This window comes from Sinohyriopsis cumingii, chromosome 5 (assembly GCF_028554795.1).
Source record: "Sinohyriopsis cumingii isolate HCF-2022 chromosome 5, ASM2855479v2, whole genome shotgun sequence".
NCBI lineage: Eukaryota > Metazoa > Mollusca > Bivalvia > Unionida > Unionidae > Sinohyriopsis > Sinohyriopsis cumingii.
The window spans coordinates 9,414,717-9,432,101 of NC_142965.1; the positions used below are offsets into that span (position 1 = coordinate 9,414,717).

Sequence of the window (17,385 nt, forward strand, 5' to 3'; positions counted from 1 at the left end):
GAATTGATCTGACATGACGTTTACTTGTACATTCAGGGTAGAGAAGACAGCCTATGATGGTCTTGGAGGAGGTTACAGCGGTGCAAGCGAGGATTCGCCTGGTGTATTCTCCATTAATTTATTCAGACCTCTAGAAGTGTTTGTACAATTTCATATTAGACAGATATACAGATACAGAATTTATATATCTTTTTTTATTAATTTTTTTAAATTGTAAATTGTGTCATAAGTTAAGTCTTATGAACGGTCAGTTATAAAATTCTAGTGAATATAAATGAAATTCATTACATATTTCACTATTTAGAATTTCATTTTAGTAATGCACTGCATTTTTCAAAAATCTATTTAATGTGCTGAAGTCAATTATTAGTCAACTGGATCAAAGTTCGGTATCATTTGCTTCTGGAGACAAATTTTGCGAAATTTGTACTAAATGTTTCAGACCTTTCTTCGAAATGATGGCGCTTTCTCTACATGAGGCAAATCCTGGGCACCATATGCAGGTGAAATACGCATGTATACAGAGAATAGAATCCTATCTGAATTATATATATCTGTCTGACTGTCTATCTTTATACAATTTTTGCTACTACCACTGCTGCTATTTTTAATAAAATGAATGCCCATAGCAAATAAAAACTGCTTTTGCTTCAACGACGACGATGATGATGTTAATGATTTTGCTCTTCATAAATGATTTCCGTTTTGTGTGTGTGCATATATATATATATATATATATATATATATATATATATATATATATATATATATATATATATATATATATATATAAATATACAGCCATTGCGGGCCATATGTTAGATACACGTTGCTTGCTTTGTAACGTCTGTTCCAAAAGTAAATAAAACAATGCGGAACCAATGTAAGCATGTTTCATCAGTCAAGAGGTTTTAAAAATGTTTTGTTTTAAGATCTACACATTCCTTTACCTTGTTGAATGACTTGTTCACTAAAATAATTTTGCATACGATGGGATGTACACGTACATACAATATGATGCCCTTCCTACCACTAGAAATATACACTGGATATGAAAGAGAACTGGTCAAATGCTCGCTCTGTATCTCACTTCCGGTGCGCAACGTTGTCAATGTCCAAGACCATATTACATGAGCGTCTGCGTTGTCAAGAACAATTTAAAATAAATAGTTAAAATCCACACGAGAAAGAACGAATATGATCTTACTAACATATATGCTTTTTAATAGTGTTATTTGTATGTGTCTGTATCTTTATTTGTTATCTATTTTGTATGCTTTCTTTTTTAGCACAGTTACTCTATGTATGCAAGTTTACCGGATTTCCGGAAGAATAGTATTCTTTCATTCTACAATGTCCCTAACTGGTTTCCATTCTACTCAGCATACCAAGAGGTAGGACTTGAGACTTTCTCGTGTGCTTGGTTCTTTACCCAAAAGATGCTGTCGATTTTCATGTTTCGTATTCTCTAATGTTAGAATAATATGTAGAAACTCAAATTAAATGAACAGTATATGTATGTCTGTGTGTCTCTCTCTCTCTCTGGACTCAGCTCGATTCCTGCCACTACTCCATTATTGCTTAGGTTTTATAGGATGATAGTATTTGTACATTTGTCTCACGCAAAATATTTAATGACGGACGCATAGCCGTGCACCGTATTCAGTCGAAACTAAGCTGACAAAGCCGATACTCACGAACGCATCAGTGCTTAATCAATCTAAGCTCGTGATGTATGAATTCCTTTACAACAAGATATAGCCGTTGTTGGCGACGAAGTGAAAATGTTACACACGGATTCGGAATCCTTATTACTGCAATTAGTTTTGTAGTCGGTCCACAAAGCGGTCTCGCCTCCGAAAACGAAAAAAAGCGAATAGATTTGTACGTGTATTTGTTGAGAAAGAGATCCGAGATGATATGCATGTAGACGCTTTGCTATAGTTCGCATATGACACAATTCTTATTCGGCCGCGGCATCATCGAATACGCGCGTACCGGTTTACCAAAATTTGCTTGCAACCGATAGACAACAAGTGGCGGTTATTCCTCGATGCTGTTACTATTTATAACAGGCACCACGTGATTGCAATTGATGCTCTAAAATCTTGTTGTTTGTGTTTCAGTATCCAAGGGAATACATTATAATTCCTCTCGCACAAATGTTATACCATGACACTTTCCTTCGAATGGTTGGATTCATGGTGCTAAACGTAACGTGTTGGTTTCCTCGGAGTATCAATCCGATACAAGGCTGTAAATACATATATGGACCACACTGGGTCAGAGTAGCGACGTTGTCCGCCCTCTAACTCCCTGATGCATACAAATTCCGATCAAAATGTTTACCCAGTGGGTCTAACGGCGTTGGTTGTGAAACCATTTTGTAAGTAAAGGTGGCAGCTTTGTCCCGAATCGCATCAGCGGGATTTGACCCAATTGTGCGTGTGGATTCATTATTCATTGTTGCTGCGATTGAACGAAACGGTGTTTACCACTCGCGATACGGCTCTGCAGTGCATTCCCGATCTGAGACTGAGAACTGGAAGAAATTAACAATGATTCCTGAGAGTACGGATGTCCAAATAATCAATCATTCTTAAATCATTCCACAGTAGCGGTCGAGATTCCGCCACGCCCATATATGTTAACATGTTCAACACAAACCCTTACCCGCCATGAACCAATAATAGGTCCTGGGACGCATTGGGTCGTATACATGGTGACAACGATATTCTTTGACATTTTAACACGTGCACCACCATTTAAAACGTTGATTACTGAAACCAAGGCGAAGCAGTCTTCTGCTACGGTATTATTGAGCACTATAATTTATGAACTCAGTTGGAGTGGACAATATGTGGACGTCTTGTTGTTAAAGCGTTGCGTGCACTCGAGCGTTCTCCAAACATGTATTAATTTTACATTAAAGTACGCTTCATTTGATACAAAATGCATATTAGCAATTACGGAATTCCAACCGCCCGTCGGGGCCCCGAGTGGCCGAGTGGTCTAAAGCGCTCACCGTTCCGGATCACTGCCATCTCACCTCTGTCTGCGTGTGTTCGAGTCCAAGGCTCGGCTAGCGTGGGTACGTGGGAAAGCCTGCCAGTAGCTTCTCGTGGGTCGGTGGTTCTTCCCTGGGTTTTCCAGGGTTCTTCCTCCACCAGTTATACTGGCCGCCATGTATAGCCTATCTTGTGCTGAAAAATGGCGTTAAACCCTAGAACAACAACAACAACCAACCGCCCGTCGACGCGTTGTTATGGATCTGACAAAGTATGCCACCAAGACGGATATGACTATCAGCCGAGATTTTGCTGTCCTTGACCTGGACGACCTTGTGATTCTTGAAGATTGTTACACTTGGCACATTTTAAACAGCTATCGTGGACATTCAAGACGTTGTTGCAAAGAACTGGCTGAATAAAAGACTCTGGTACATCGAATGTGTGTATTAAAGACTACGTCGACACAGACACGGTATCAAACGTTATAACGTCTGCTCATGAAATGAATGGAGGCGCTACTGTAAATGTAAACCGACTTCGACAAATATAAGATTCGATCGATGACGAAATTGCTGCTACAAAACAATACAGGGATGCAAAAATCATTGACTGATTGTCTGATATCAAAGTCCTTGTTGACAAGACCATATTGTCAGAGAAACACAATAAGTTTTCTGACGGCACATATTGGAACCTCTAGCGTATTTGGTGTATCATATTGCTGGGTTTCATCCAAGTGGTGATTTTAGACTTGTTCCTGAAAGATCCTGATATATCCGGATATTGTTTCTTTAGTATGCATGAGTCCTCTAACAAAATCGTGGTCTGTTAGTTTTCAATTAGTAGAACTATGGCAATCATCGGCAATCATCGGCAATCATCGGAAAATCCTAATGCTGAAACCAAAACATTTAAGTCTAGAGATTCTTTATCTAAGTTTGATTCCAATGATACGGCATTCAAAACTTTATGTTGCAGTCTCGTGTTAAATCAACAAGGACAATTTATCGAACGTGGTGATGAGCTTGCAGAATTTGCCGACAAGGCGTCTAATCAGCTGATCTATGATGCTAATGTTGATAGAAATTTCATTCTACTTGTCTGCTTCAATACCGTGTTAATATGCCCTTATATGCACGTCAATATAATCGTGTTAAGGGCCAAAAAATAATCAACCGTTGGGACCACCTTACTTTGGAAATACCATCTCGATCCCAGCTTGAAATAATTGCAATAGGATTTGAAAACACACGACCTTCGACTGCACCACTCATGGATTGTTAATACATTGAAGAAGTACAATTAATAAGAAAACCGACCCCGTTTGTATTCTCCGTTGCTTATGTTGCACCAATAACGATTCAAAAAACAGGAGAAAGATATCGACTGTTATTCAGCAAGGACACATTTCTCTGTGTAACAGTGTCAGGACGACACCATCCAGGTTCTCGGGTTCGTTGGAGACTTAAATACTCCTCATGCATTAGGTCCATAAATACATTTCATATTGACAAGAGAGATCAACAATGTCAATATAAAAACCTTCCGAAATCGACAAAACCGACATTCAGCCCATAATTAATAGTCTTTTGGATAATACAGGCTATCTTATGTGATATAAGAAATAAGATATCAAAGTTAAAAAAGTGCTAAAACAGATAAAATATTGTGATGCCATTACATGAACTCGCAACACTTACAATGATTTCAACAGTAACCTAGTGTTTTAGTGTCAGCATCATAATGCACTTTATGGAAGAACGATTTTCAAAAGAAGGGAAACAGTCGAATATTAGTTGAGGAAATGGAGGAAGAACTGATGGCATAAGTCGACTTACTGTTGATATCGATGTGAGGGTGAATTTAGCGTGTGACACAATCAAAAACGTGTATACAAATAATGTCATGTTAGTCGTTTTGCCGATTACTGATTGAGGTTAAAGTTTTCTACCCCGCATGACTATCCTCTTGCAAGGGAAAACTTTCACCAAGTCATAGCTAGTAGAAGGTCGCTACCTAGATCAATAAGAAAAATGCAAAAGCGCTATTATAACACTACTGTAGGTGTTACTTGATTTTAATTCAGTTTTTAACACGACTTTCGCGGTTCATTTGTTAACGGTGGAAACTGTCTATAACCATAACACAATAACCAGGCATGCTTTCTTATATTAGATATGACCATTCTTCTTATTTTTACAATATGCTTTTGGTGTTTTAAATATGGCAGCCACGTTAGCATTTATAGGACCTTAATTTGTTTTGAGCTTACGAAATTAGATTTTCATTATATCTTCAAATTTACCCAAGTTCATCTTTCCCTAATCATTTTGTTCGAGTGGCATTTATCAGTTGAACGTTGCCTATCCATGCATCTCTCCAGCAGTTAAAACCTTCGGTATTTTTCAGGGCTGGGCATTATACAGCGAATATCTCGGTGAAGAAATGGGTCTTTATAAGGACGAGTACGAGATGTAAGTATATCATCTATGAATACGTATTATCTATTCCATGATTTGTCCCCAGTACACGGATTTGATGACATGCAACATTCTGCATCCTCGACAACTATTAATGTGGATGAGTTTTCATTGGTTAGTTAGATCATAGGACGCCATAATTGTCTGAAGTGGCCCAGTTTGAACAAATACGGTGGAAACTCCATTTAATGCTGCTGTCATACTTATACTGTTTTAATACAAAACTTTGCATTCCTTATTGCATGTTATGCTTTCGTATCATATTAGCTACACTATTTGTTTTATGTTGTATATATTTAATTGTTATATGCTCATTTTGTTCTCCGTTAACTTTATATTGTCAGAATTGTTCAGTATTTTACGATATTGAACTCGCGCTCATTTCCTATTGCACTCATAAAGGAACTAATTTCTATTGTAAACAAACAATGGACGCAGACGCCAGCACTTTTGATTTGTAAACAAATCATGTACACTAACGTAGTAGGCGCTTTACCTTTTGGTTATTTAAATTTATTTCTGAATGAACTAAAGCAGATGTTTCGTGGACTGCTACATACCAACTGGTTTGCTACATTCCGCGTAAACGTTTTCGATACAACGTTTCGGATTTAGGCTGGCGATTGACGCAGATTTCATAAAATTGCTAAGTACCTACAAATAACATGCAAGTGACAAGGCATAAACTGTCCTTTTAAGCTGGTAATAAGAATGGCAAAAATGCACTTACAGTTTTACGTCCCGAATCTCCTCAATATGTACTTTCTTAGTTCAGCAGATTCGAATTACATGAGCCATGCCATGGGTTCTCAAGCTCGATTACACATCCTTTTTACTGCATTTAAAAAGTAAATAAACAGTATATTCCATAGCGTCTTTTTGATAATTCCAATCGAACGACTTCATATTTATCCCACATTATGATTTCAAACATTTCATGGCAGAACAGAAACATACTTGCATATGTCAACACGCTGCTCCGTCGCCGCTGAAATCCGATGTACTTCATATAGAATTGGCACAGATAAATCCAGTCCATAATCACGAAATTTCGTAGAAACTGCACAAATACCAAAATCTATTCATTCCAGATCAAATGGAAACGTTGTTGCAATGCGCATTCATTCACAATATGAATCCAAATTTCAATTTTAAGTAGAACAAAACACCATTTTCTTTCGAATGTTATGTCTAGAGCGCGACTAAGCTCAAATTTATCTGGGCAGAGTTATGTGAGCATTAATAACGTTGTTGTTGTGTAATGATGAATCTGTGTTTGCGTATTTAGTTTGTAATACGGCATACATTCAGTTACTTTGTTTCGTGAAGTGTATTTTTGTTTACATAATTAAGCCATAGGTAGAATAAGAAAATGAGCATATAATAAAAAGGTTACTGCATTTGTAAGGGAACATATAAATTCGTTCATCGAATAGATACACTGCACTCCCATGGTCGTGCAGTATTTACATCCGAAAAACTCGTTCATATTTTCCAATATTAATGTAGTAACCTATATATACGCTGTGTATGTTTAATTAGAGGTTGCTTACAACTAATTATATTTTGTTCATATTTAATTATATGTTGAATATATTTAATGCAAGAGGTCTGAAAGCAAGATGTAATAGTTATAGGGCGAGCACGGGTTATAAACAGCTGATACAGCGCGAGCACGGGTTATACACAGCTGGTACAGCGCGAGCACGAGTTGAACACGGCTGATATTAAAATCTGGAGCGGCATTTAGTGTTATTGCGTTAGAACTGTCAAGGCATTAGCTGCAGATACTTTTTAAAATTAATTATAACCTTTATTGTCTTCCTATGGATTGATGATAGTCGAAATGTATAAAGTATAAACTATTAAACGATCAAATTACCCCAAACTATAAATAGATTCACTATCAAAGCTGGGTTTGAAACTAAAATCCAGGTAAACAACATATTTATAGCATCATTATGTTAAACTATAATCTACAATCAGGGACAATAATTATCTTTATCATTTGTTGTTTACACATAATCATTACAATTTACAATCATGGACAAAACTAAAACCACCAATACAGACGTACATAACACTATAATAAGGTAACTACCACATATAACACAAAATCTACATCTTATGACGGCCTTCCTACCGTATGTTTTAAAAGTAGACCACTGATGAAAGCATGTGCTTTCTATATTAGATCACCAAAGTTTAACCCGTGTTTATTGTTTCTTATATAAAAAACACCTCTAACATCACAGGGTCGCAAACTCATACGACTTCGACATAGTTTTTGGATGGCTTAGCAGATCTAGAATATCATTTATAACAGCTTTTTATTTGACATAACGTACTTCAGGGGGACAATTTAGTTTATGCACGTCACTGTTACCGTGACATCGATACCCGTGAATCATTGGTAGTAAAAATCAAAATATTATTATCATTTGTCTTTAAACAGACCCATTTCCATTATACCATAAAGCCTAAGTGCGGATACACATGCTATTCTATAGCCTCTCGTCTCTTAGAAAGGATGATACCAAACATTATTGTATAGATCGTGATGGGGAAGACGTGACTGACATGAATAAGGACATACGTACAGAAATAATATAGATAATGTCACATAATATCCAACAAGGGTTTTAGTCATAGCTAGAATAGAAGAAAATACAAGTCTTTGATTTTATCACATGAGTGTTTTGACGAATCACATAATAACTAAATGTAATTAAATAATTGTTATAACTTGTTTCAAAAGCCATAGTGTTATATATGTGTTCATTATTTATCTTAAGTTTATTTTCTTATCCTATTACAATTTTAAGTCGTCAATCACTTTTTAAATTCAATTTAATGGTTTTAATTTTCCGAAACTTTAAATGCTAATAAGGAATTATTTCAAACCAACATCCGGTAGTCACAGGGAGAATATTGTTAGCTCATTATAACAATAATGAAGATTATATTTCAATGCAATAATGAGTCATGTGTCTTTGTAATGTTTTTTTATTGAATATTACAGGATGGGCCGCTACAGTTACGAAATCCTCCGAGCTGTCCGATTGGTTGTGGATACAGGAATTCATTATTACGGGTGAGTTTTCGGGAAATCCTCTCATTAATGTCCTACCAAAAGGAGCAGTGGTGAGTAAATCCAACGTTTGTAGGAACAGTAATGAAACTTTCGTAATGAAATACACATCATGTACGTTAATGTCGAAATTATGAGTGTTTATATGCACAAGGGGTACATATGGAAACAAACATATAATCCAAATGAAAACGAATTTGAATTTTGCGTATTCCGTAATCGACAAAGCACCTATTCAATTCTGGCTGTAAAAGCTACGTAAGAAAATCATTCGTACCTTGAAATCACTTGTTTTGTGGAACAATTCGCCAGTACATTATGGTTTGCTATTAGCAGGTTTTAATGTACCAATTATCGTTTTTTTTTTCAAATGAATGTAACAATGTTTTCCACTCTAAAATAGGCTGTTGGCCAACTACTAATTGGATACAAATTTTTCAAGTGAGCGGTTATCTCATTGAGAACTCTTAGAGGAAACACTAAATATTTATTCTATGACCTAGTGTATTTGGTGCCCAGATTTTAGATTATCTTGTACAGTTACACCTGTTTGACTTTTATTCATATTATATATTTTAAAATGTCAAGTCCAATGTCAGATGACGGTAGACCCTTTAAATTTTGGTCTCATTTACATGCTTCAAGGAAGAGTATTTGGAGAGTTAATCAGACCGAAAGCGAAGTAACGCTTTGATAATGAATGATATACTAATATATTGGCATAGACTAGGAATACATACGTACTGAATGGTAATTTACTGCAGAAATCATTCATGGGGAAGACATCGTAAGGAAATGAACAATGGAGATTGACTAGAAGCTGCAACCCGACCGAACAACCACCCCTGAACCCTCGACCTATTACGGAAATTTCCAAGAAAGGTCGTGAATAAATGATGCCACTTGAATATATATATATATATATATATATATATATATATATATATATATATATATATATATATATATATATATATATATATATATATATATATATATATATATATATATATATATATATTCTTTCTGCATTTTCATATTGAGTAGTAAGGTTTTTATATGCAAACTAAATATAATTTTTAAAAACTACAATTTTAGTAATAATAATCGATATTTAATCACCATATAGGGATCTGAAAATCACAACCACACATGCTGAACCTGAAACTGGTTATTTATCCTACCTTTAATCAGTCCAAAACTATGTTTTGCTGCGGGCGCGCACGCTTGCATTTATATATTATAGTTATTAATAATATATTCTTTCTACAATATTATTTATATTCATTAAATCACTTTTAATCTAATTTTGCATATTCTTGCCGCCATTACAATTCTCAAAAAAACATAATTTCAGATTAAATGTTAATTTCGGATAGAGAGAATGATTCATATTGCTGAATACTAACTTGGTGAAGAAACATGTCAGCAGTGGTAGCTCATTCGGTAGAATGCCACGCTCTAAATCCAAGGGACGGATGCCTCGGTGTGTCCGTAGGAAAGACCCTTTACTCACATTTCCTATGAATGTTATAACCAAATTTTGTAATACAGTGCTGTTAACGTTTTAACCAACCAATCAATGACCATTTATTCAATCAAATTTGTGACAATAAACGACGAAACTGATTGATTTTATAAAAGCAAAACATTCAACTTTCATCAAACAGAGAGATAAACAGAGATATGTAATTATGTAAAGTTTCGCTGTCGTCATATGGGCTCGGTAAGAGTTCGCCTCTTTTTACAACAAACCTGGATGCTAATTTAAGGTTCCTAAGGGTAATCAGGTTTTGGGTCAGCAGATACCTCTAGACCATGTGCGGTGTTGTAAACAAAGAATTTTAAATTAAGTTTGGTGTACAGATAAAGAAAAATAAAAGTTCTGGAACTAAATTTGATCTGCAGATAAAGATGTTCCTGCTCAATAGATGGATGCAGAAATATTAAAAATTAATCTATCGTTTACCTACCATACGGTTGATTGATTTCCGTGAGAGGTCGATGACTCAGGTTCGTGGGCTTGTATTGAGACTTTTCGATTCAGTTGACGATGTACCATCGGACGAGAAATTCTGAGAGAAATTATGCGTGTCTGAATTCTTCAATACCTAGATACTTACTAATCAGGAACGTATTAATGATACAATGAACTGTATTCGGTGATGAATATTACAGGTGGTCACGTGATAAAGCTATTGAGTACATGACCAACTACACCGGCATGGGACCCGGAAGTGCAGCCAATGAAATTGATCGTTACATTACATGGCCTGGACAAGCCTGCGCTTACAAGCTTGGAGAAATTAAGATAAAAGATCTTAGGACGACGGCAGAACTGCAGTTGGGTATGTGTCTTGTTTGTTGCATTCTCGCCCTCGATTACCATTTTGATTCCAGAAGTACGATAATTGTTTGATTGCGTTTCATTTCCGACACTGAGAATTGTGGTTTATTTTTTATGGTTCACACAATTCAACTACGTATGGATGGATAAATACATGATGTGAGTGGATTGCCGTGTCTGTAAACTCCATTGAAATGCTATTTTGTTCGTTTAAAGCGACACACTAATTATATCCTACCTTTGTTAAGCATATTATTGGTTTTTGCTCTTGATAAGTCAGACTAATAATGCAATACTTCCTACGTAAATGGTTTAGAAAGTAACATATATAAGACAATGTATGAATGCATGCATTTATGTATGCTCGTGCAGAATTATCATTTCTTTTTTCCGAGGGTAACAAATATACATTAGATTAAATTGACTACGAAATATATTGTGGTAGATTGAGAGTTAATGTAACGAATGTAAAGTCTGTGACGCCACGAATATTTATTCCCGCGTAGTCATCCGTTTTCTACCAAACCACCCTATTTTGAGGGAAAAAATTGCACGAAATGTTATTCTCGTGTAATCATCGATTACCAAACTACCCTACCGCTCCGGTGGTGTTGTGGTTAAAGCGTCCGCCGCGGATGCGGGAGATCGCAGGTTCGAACCCCGGCCGAGTCATACCGATGACATACAAATGGCACATACACCTGAGTCGCTTGGCGCTCAGCATGAAGACGTTAGTGTGAGGACTGGTCGGCCTGGTGTCAGGATAATTTGACTGGGTGGGACATCTCTGCGGCGTGTTGCGCCAGTGCCAGACATCACTATAAACTGCCACACTGCAGACATCGTAGATATATCACTGAAAAATGGTTAAAGATGTATTAAAATTAAAATCACACACACACACACACACACACACACACACACCACCCAATTTTTGATCGAACGAATCGTCCTGATTTTACAGCAAGTGTTTGCCATTGAGAAGGACATTTGCTTATATTTTAGGTTCAAAGTTCGACATCAAGGAATTTCATTCCGTGATTCTAGAGAACGGCGGGATGCCTATGAATGTGCTCGAAACGTTAGTTACTAGCTGGATACAGGAAAAGAAAATCTCTGCAACAGCAGGAGGTGACAAAACGTATCGCTCACTTATAGTACTATACATTGGCATTGTTATATCATTCTGCAAATTATTCTTTTTATCATATGTATAAGTTTTCACTGCAGAAAAGTTTTCGAATGAACAAATGTATTTGCTGAATTTTTACATTGATTATTTTTGCACGTGTAATTTGTGCATGCTCTTATATTATCTTACTTGTCTAATGCTACGTTTCCAAAGTTTTAACAAATCTTGCTTTCAAAATATATTATTATAAGAAAAGTCTATCCAATTTTGCTGTTATTAAATACAGTTTCCAATGTAAAATACATATTCCAATTTTTATATATATATATTTTTTCTTTATCATAATTTTTTATATTATTATTCTAATTAGTTAACTTGAATGCATATTCATTTCAAATGATGCGAAGAGTAAGCAAAGTGGATAATATATTATTAGATTTGGAAACAAGTGCCTGGGGGATTTATATGAAATATAAATAAACTCTTTGTTTAATTAATTATTAAATAACTTATTTCATGCTATTTGATTCAAATCACACACACACACACACACACACACACACACACACACACACATTCTTCCTTTTACAGTCGAATGGAAATCCGTCAAATAAAAATGCATACACATTAAATTATGCTTTTGTTGTGAATTACAGTACCCCATCACTGCCATGAATAGAGCGTTTTATAAGGTAGATAACTCTTGTGACACAAATTTTCATTGTAGAGCACAAGAACGATGGTTCGTGTAACATAAATTCTCTTTCTCTCATTTTATTTCCTTAGAATGAATGACTGTATGTATACTACTCACATCGAGTTACACCTATTTTCCATTCCGTGGGGGCGGGTACTTTAAATGATTTTCGATATTCCCAATGAGCTTCATGTACATCCGTGTCCTTATGTTGCTGAATGGTCTATGGCTCGGTTTTTCAGATCAGTGTCATCTCACAATCCGCGTAGGTTCGAGTCTCAGGATATGTCAATGTGGGTGTGTGAGAAAGCTTGCCAGTAGCTTCGCGTGGGCCGGTGTTTCTTACGGAGTTTTTTTCCGAGCTCTTCCTCTAGCTTCAATACTGGCCGCCATATATAGCCTTTCGTTTGCTGAAGGAAAAAGTGTTCAACCCATAACAACATGTATACTCCATTACTTTGGGACGGGTAATTTAACCGACTTCCCATTCTCATATCGAGAAACATGTACAGTCCATTACGTTGAGATTGGTACAGTAACTGACTTTCCATCCTAACACTGAGATACATGTATATTTCATTACTAGACGACAGGTGCTCTAATTTTTTCGAACGTCACATCGAGATACGTATTTACTCCATTACTTGGGGACGAGTCATTCATATTCGTTCACTTGGGCGATGGTATTGCAAGTGACTGTTGACCCTCCCATTGAGATAATCATGTATTCCATTCACTGGGGACAGGTACCGTAACAGATTTTAGAGAACGGCTTAAAATCTACCCAGGAAGGGATGCCAATATATATTCAACCAAAATCCACAAATCTTGGTGTATGTCAATTAGATAAAATTATGGTCTTTCTCATTATTATTATTCTCATTATTATTATTATTATTATTATTATTATTATTATTATTATTATTATCATTATTAAAGTGCAACATTTAAAGATCTAAATTTCACAAGCCGAAATCCTCCTGAAATCGAAATCTATTTAACTGGACTCTAATTGCTTCTTCCGTAAATTCATTAAATAATTATTTAGTAAACCAAAATCCCTCTGTTCTGAAAACGGACACGTGTGTTTGGTCCCACATTGCATTTGAACGGTAAAATGAACTTGATTAAAGCTAAATTTACTCAAAACATGGTCAGTTAGCTGTTCAGCCAACGGTCAGTAAATAACCATAGGCCATTGTTAAAATATAGACCGACACCAGCGGTGACAGTTTTCAACCGGTGATTATGTTGACATATCATATATCCGCCCCACCCCAAGCTGTTTTTTAGTGAGAGATGAAGATTTTTTTCCGAAACGTGTTTTCTTACATTGTGTGTTCCATTGTCCTCACATAGGGGTGTAGTTGTGTATAAGAATAATAAAGTATATATTTTAAGTAATACTAATTTGGTCTGGGTTGATCTTTGTTCCGTTCAGTCATATTGAGTTGTCCCTTACTTACTTGGTTCTTGGGTTGTACTTCCTGCCCACTAGAGCCCTTGGGGTGGTTTCCATACCTCATGCTTTTACTTCCTCCTCACCAGAGGCTGTGAGGTGGTTTCCATGCCCTGATCCTTGCAGGCTTGAAATTGGGTTCGTACTTCTTTCTCTCTGTTCACAAGTCCATTGATCAGGTTTCCCGACCCTTTCCGTGATTTTTAGTTATGAGTATTATGTAGTGACTTTAGCCAGATTCTTTTCTTTGTCTTCGTGCGATGAACAATATGTCTGCGAGTGTTGATAATGCGCACTTTGTTATTGTGAGGACTGGCACTATCTAAGTAATGGTTGGAACTGTTATCTAAATCAGTTTTAATTTAAAATTTAATCTTGGTCTAAAACAGTTAATCGTTTCATAAATGATTCTAGTCCAACATGGACTAATGGGGGCATTAGGAGAAATTTTGAAATAAGTCAAGAAGTGTTCAGGGCAATTCTGATTTTAGTTCTTTCCATAGGAATATGGAGCGATAGGCTGATCAACAGCGTTTAGGCATAACTGATGTAAATTGTTTCAAAGTTGATTGTTTGTTGTAAAGTACCTGTAGCTGTGCAAAGCAAAGGTAGCTAAGTTTATCTGCCGATCTTCCATGTCCTTATTACACACACACACACACACACACACATATATATATATATATATATATATATATATATATATATATATATATATATATATATATATATATATATATATATATATATATATATATATATATATATATATATTTCTCAAACTAATGACTTGTCAACTTAAAACAAAGACTCACGCCCCAACTGTTGCAATATTATTATCTCTTGTTTACTGCCCCATAACTGTCGCTGAATTGTAAAAATCTCTTTATTTATTAAATACATGTACTCGGGTCTCATTTCTTGTGTATAACGATACCCGAGGGTGATTTATGTATATTGTACAATATTTCGAAACAGTGAGATGTGTTCATCAAATGCCACACGATGGGAACAACTGAATACTTCCAGCGCACAGACGATGTATGGCTTCATCTTCTGTGTACAAATGTCTCACCGTAAGATTAAAATCTTCACATTATGGAACGTCTTGTCAGTAAGCGGTCTACTTAAGGACTTGCACATCTTCAGCTGTAGAGGTATGCGAGTTATTTATTAAGGCCACGTGTGTAAGTTATAACTATCGTACTACCACGTTTATTTTTGTATATTTTCTGTGTAGCTTCGGCTTACATAGTATAACTCAACAAACATTTTCTATTCTTGTTTGTGACTTAGCAAGAGATGTATATTAGCAATATAAAGTTGCATTTTTAAGAAACGATTAGTACTGTAGGATTCTTATCGGGCACTGGTAGGTTCACTTCTGAACCTGTTTATTATTTTGTAATTGTTGTGTCGATGATGTAATCTGTATAGCTTACCGTATATAACGTCATTACATTTTATCGTATATGCCCGTGTCATGCATAGTACACGGTGTCAGATGTATTTTCAACTGATCGGAGTCGCAGCTGTAGAGCTGATTGGAGTCGACGTGGTACCAGCTGTAGAGCCAACCGTAGAAGTTGACCATATCAGCTGTCAAACTGAACCATAGCAGCCGTAGAGCTGAGTGAACAGTGTTGCTGATCGAGTAGCAAGTAATCCGGCGTTGCTAACCGATTGGTGGGCGCTTATTGCTTGATTGACCAAGGAATTGAATGGTGGTTGGTGACTACTTGGAATACTGACTGCATGATTGACCAGTGTGACTGGTTGCCTAGTGTGCTGGTCATGGAGTGTATAACTCCATACATGTAATCTTTTAGCCGTGGGCTAATTTTGGGGTCTGTAATACCCAGTGTTTTGGGATTGTAAATATATTTTGTATATCTGTCCCTTTGTTTTCATCATTTTACTATTTCAGTAAAATGCCTCATTTAAATAAAGTAAAGCAAATTTATATTTACTATTTGAATAAAAGTCATTTTTTTTGTCGTGTGAAATTAGTGAATCATTCACCCTTGTCCTTGTACTGTGCAAGGACATTTGTTTTTATTTTCATTTGTTGCAATATTAGGTTCGTGCGGATTATGTTAATTTGTCCAATATTTTGATCTTATACACGCACGTATTAATCATAATTCTTTTCTCATTCAAGTCAGTCATCATTAAACATTGTATTTGTATCACCATCAAAAGTGTTCTGTTTTACATCCGAAATCCAACCCGGTTATCTTGTTACAATAACATCATATCAAATTACGTTTTGTACCGCTCTATTTGCATATATACCGCGATAAGTACCACTGTATTCCGCAAATATATTAAAGCAGCAAAATTACAATATGTATTTTAATTTTTGCCTAACTTCTTAAATACTTCGACTAACCTGGGATGCTTCAACTGACAATATAGCTGACACCCTGTAAATACGCTAGGCTGAAGTTGGTTGATAATAAATGGGAGGTGTTGACCCTGAAGCCATAAATGGGAGGTGTTGACGCTGAATCCTACAATTTACTAGCTACTTCATTGTTATAATAGACACTCGTGGGATGTCAACACATTCATTCTCCATGAAATAAAGGTACGTGCAAATGGGAAGGGGTCCTATCAAATTACACAAAACGGTTTCAGAGGCTGATAAAGGTGTACAGACAGACTACTACTGTTGATGCTTCAAGCACGTCTTTAACTTTCTTCCATGTGGTACAAATAGCATTATTTTACCTATCACGAAATTCATGCAAGTCAAACACGTCAAGACGGTATGGCTTTACGGTAAGAAAATGGTTAGAGTTTGACGTTATCTAGTTATCTTTATTATTATTATTACTATAAAATTTCTCCAAATTGTATATAAGAACATTATTTGACATTATGAAATTTTGAATTTTGTCCCTAGAGCCTTGATCCCGTACATTCAAGTGGCTTACATATGTCAGATTTTTATTCTTATGTGTCCCTGATTTGTATTCTTTTTTTTCTGCCCCGTGTCTCTTGTAGCTTTAAGGGACAATTAAAGGTCTGAAATGGCGGAAGCACCTGTTGCTTTTCAGTTTTGTTCTGAAAAAAAAAGAAAAATTCTCATTTTGTCAGAAGTTTCTTTTTCTTCAAAGAATGTCCGACTTGTAACAATAGCCCGACTGCTGGTCTTGACCAGGG

General features: G+C 35.9%; 1 protein-coding gene across 1 annotated transcript in view; it reads left to right on the forward strand.

The window, feature by feature from the left end:
• Positions 1-17,385, forward strand: part of LOC149798610 (uncharacterized) — a 141,670-nt gene that overhangs the window by 30,099 nt on the left and 94,186 nt on the right. The window contains exons 12-18 of the mRNA XM_089957272.1: positions 37-138; positions 443-503; positions 1,290-1,394; positions 5,421-5,485; positions 8,514-8,585; positions 10,761-10,930; positions 11,935-12,140. Of these exons, the coding sequence (XP_089813398.1) occupies positions 37-138; positions 443-503; positions 1,290-1,394; positions 5,421-5,485; positions 8,514-8,585; positions 10,761-10,930; positions 11,935-12,140 (781 nt within the window). The remainder of the gene's footprint in view (positions 1-36; positions 139-442; positions 504-1,289; positions 1,395-5,420; positions 5,486-8,513; positions 8,586-10,760; positions 10,931-11,934; positions 12,141-17,385) is intronic.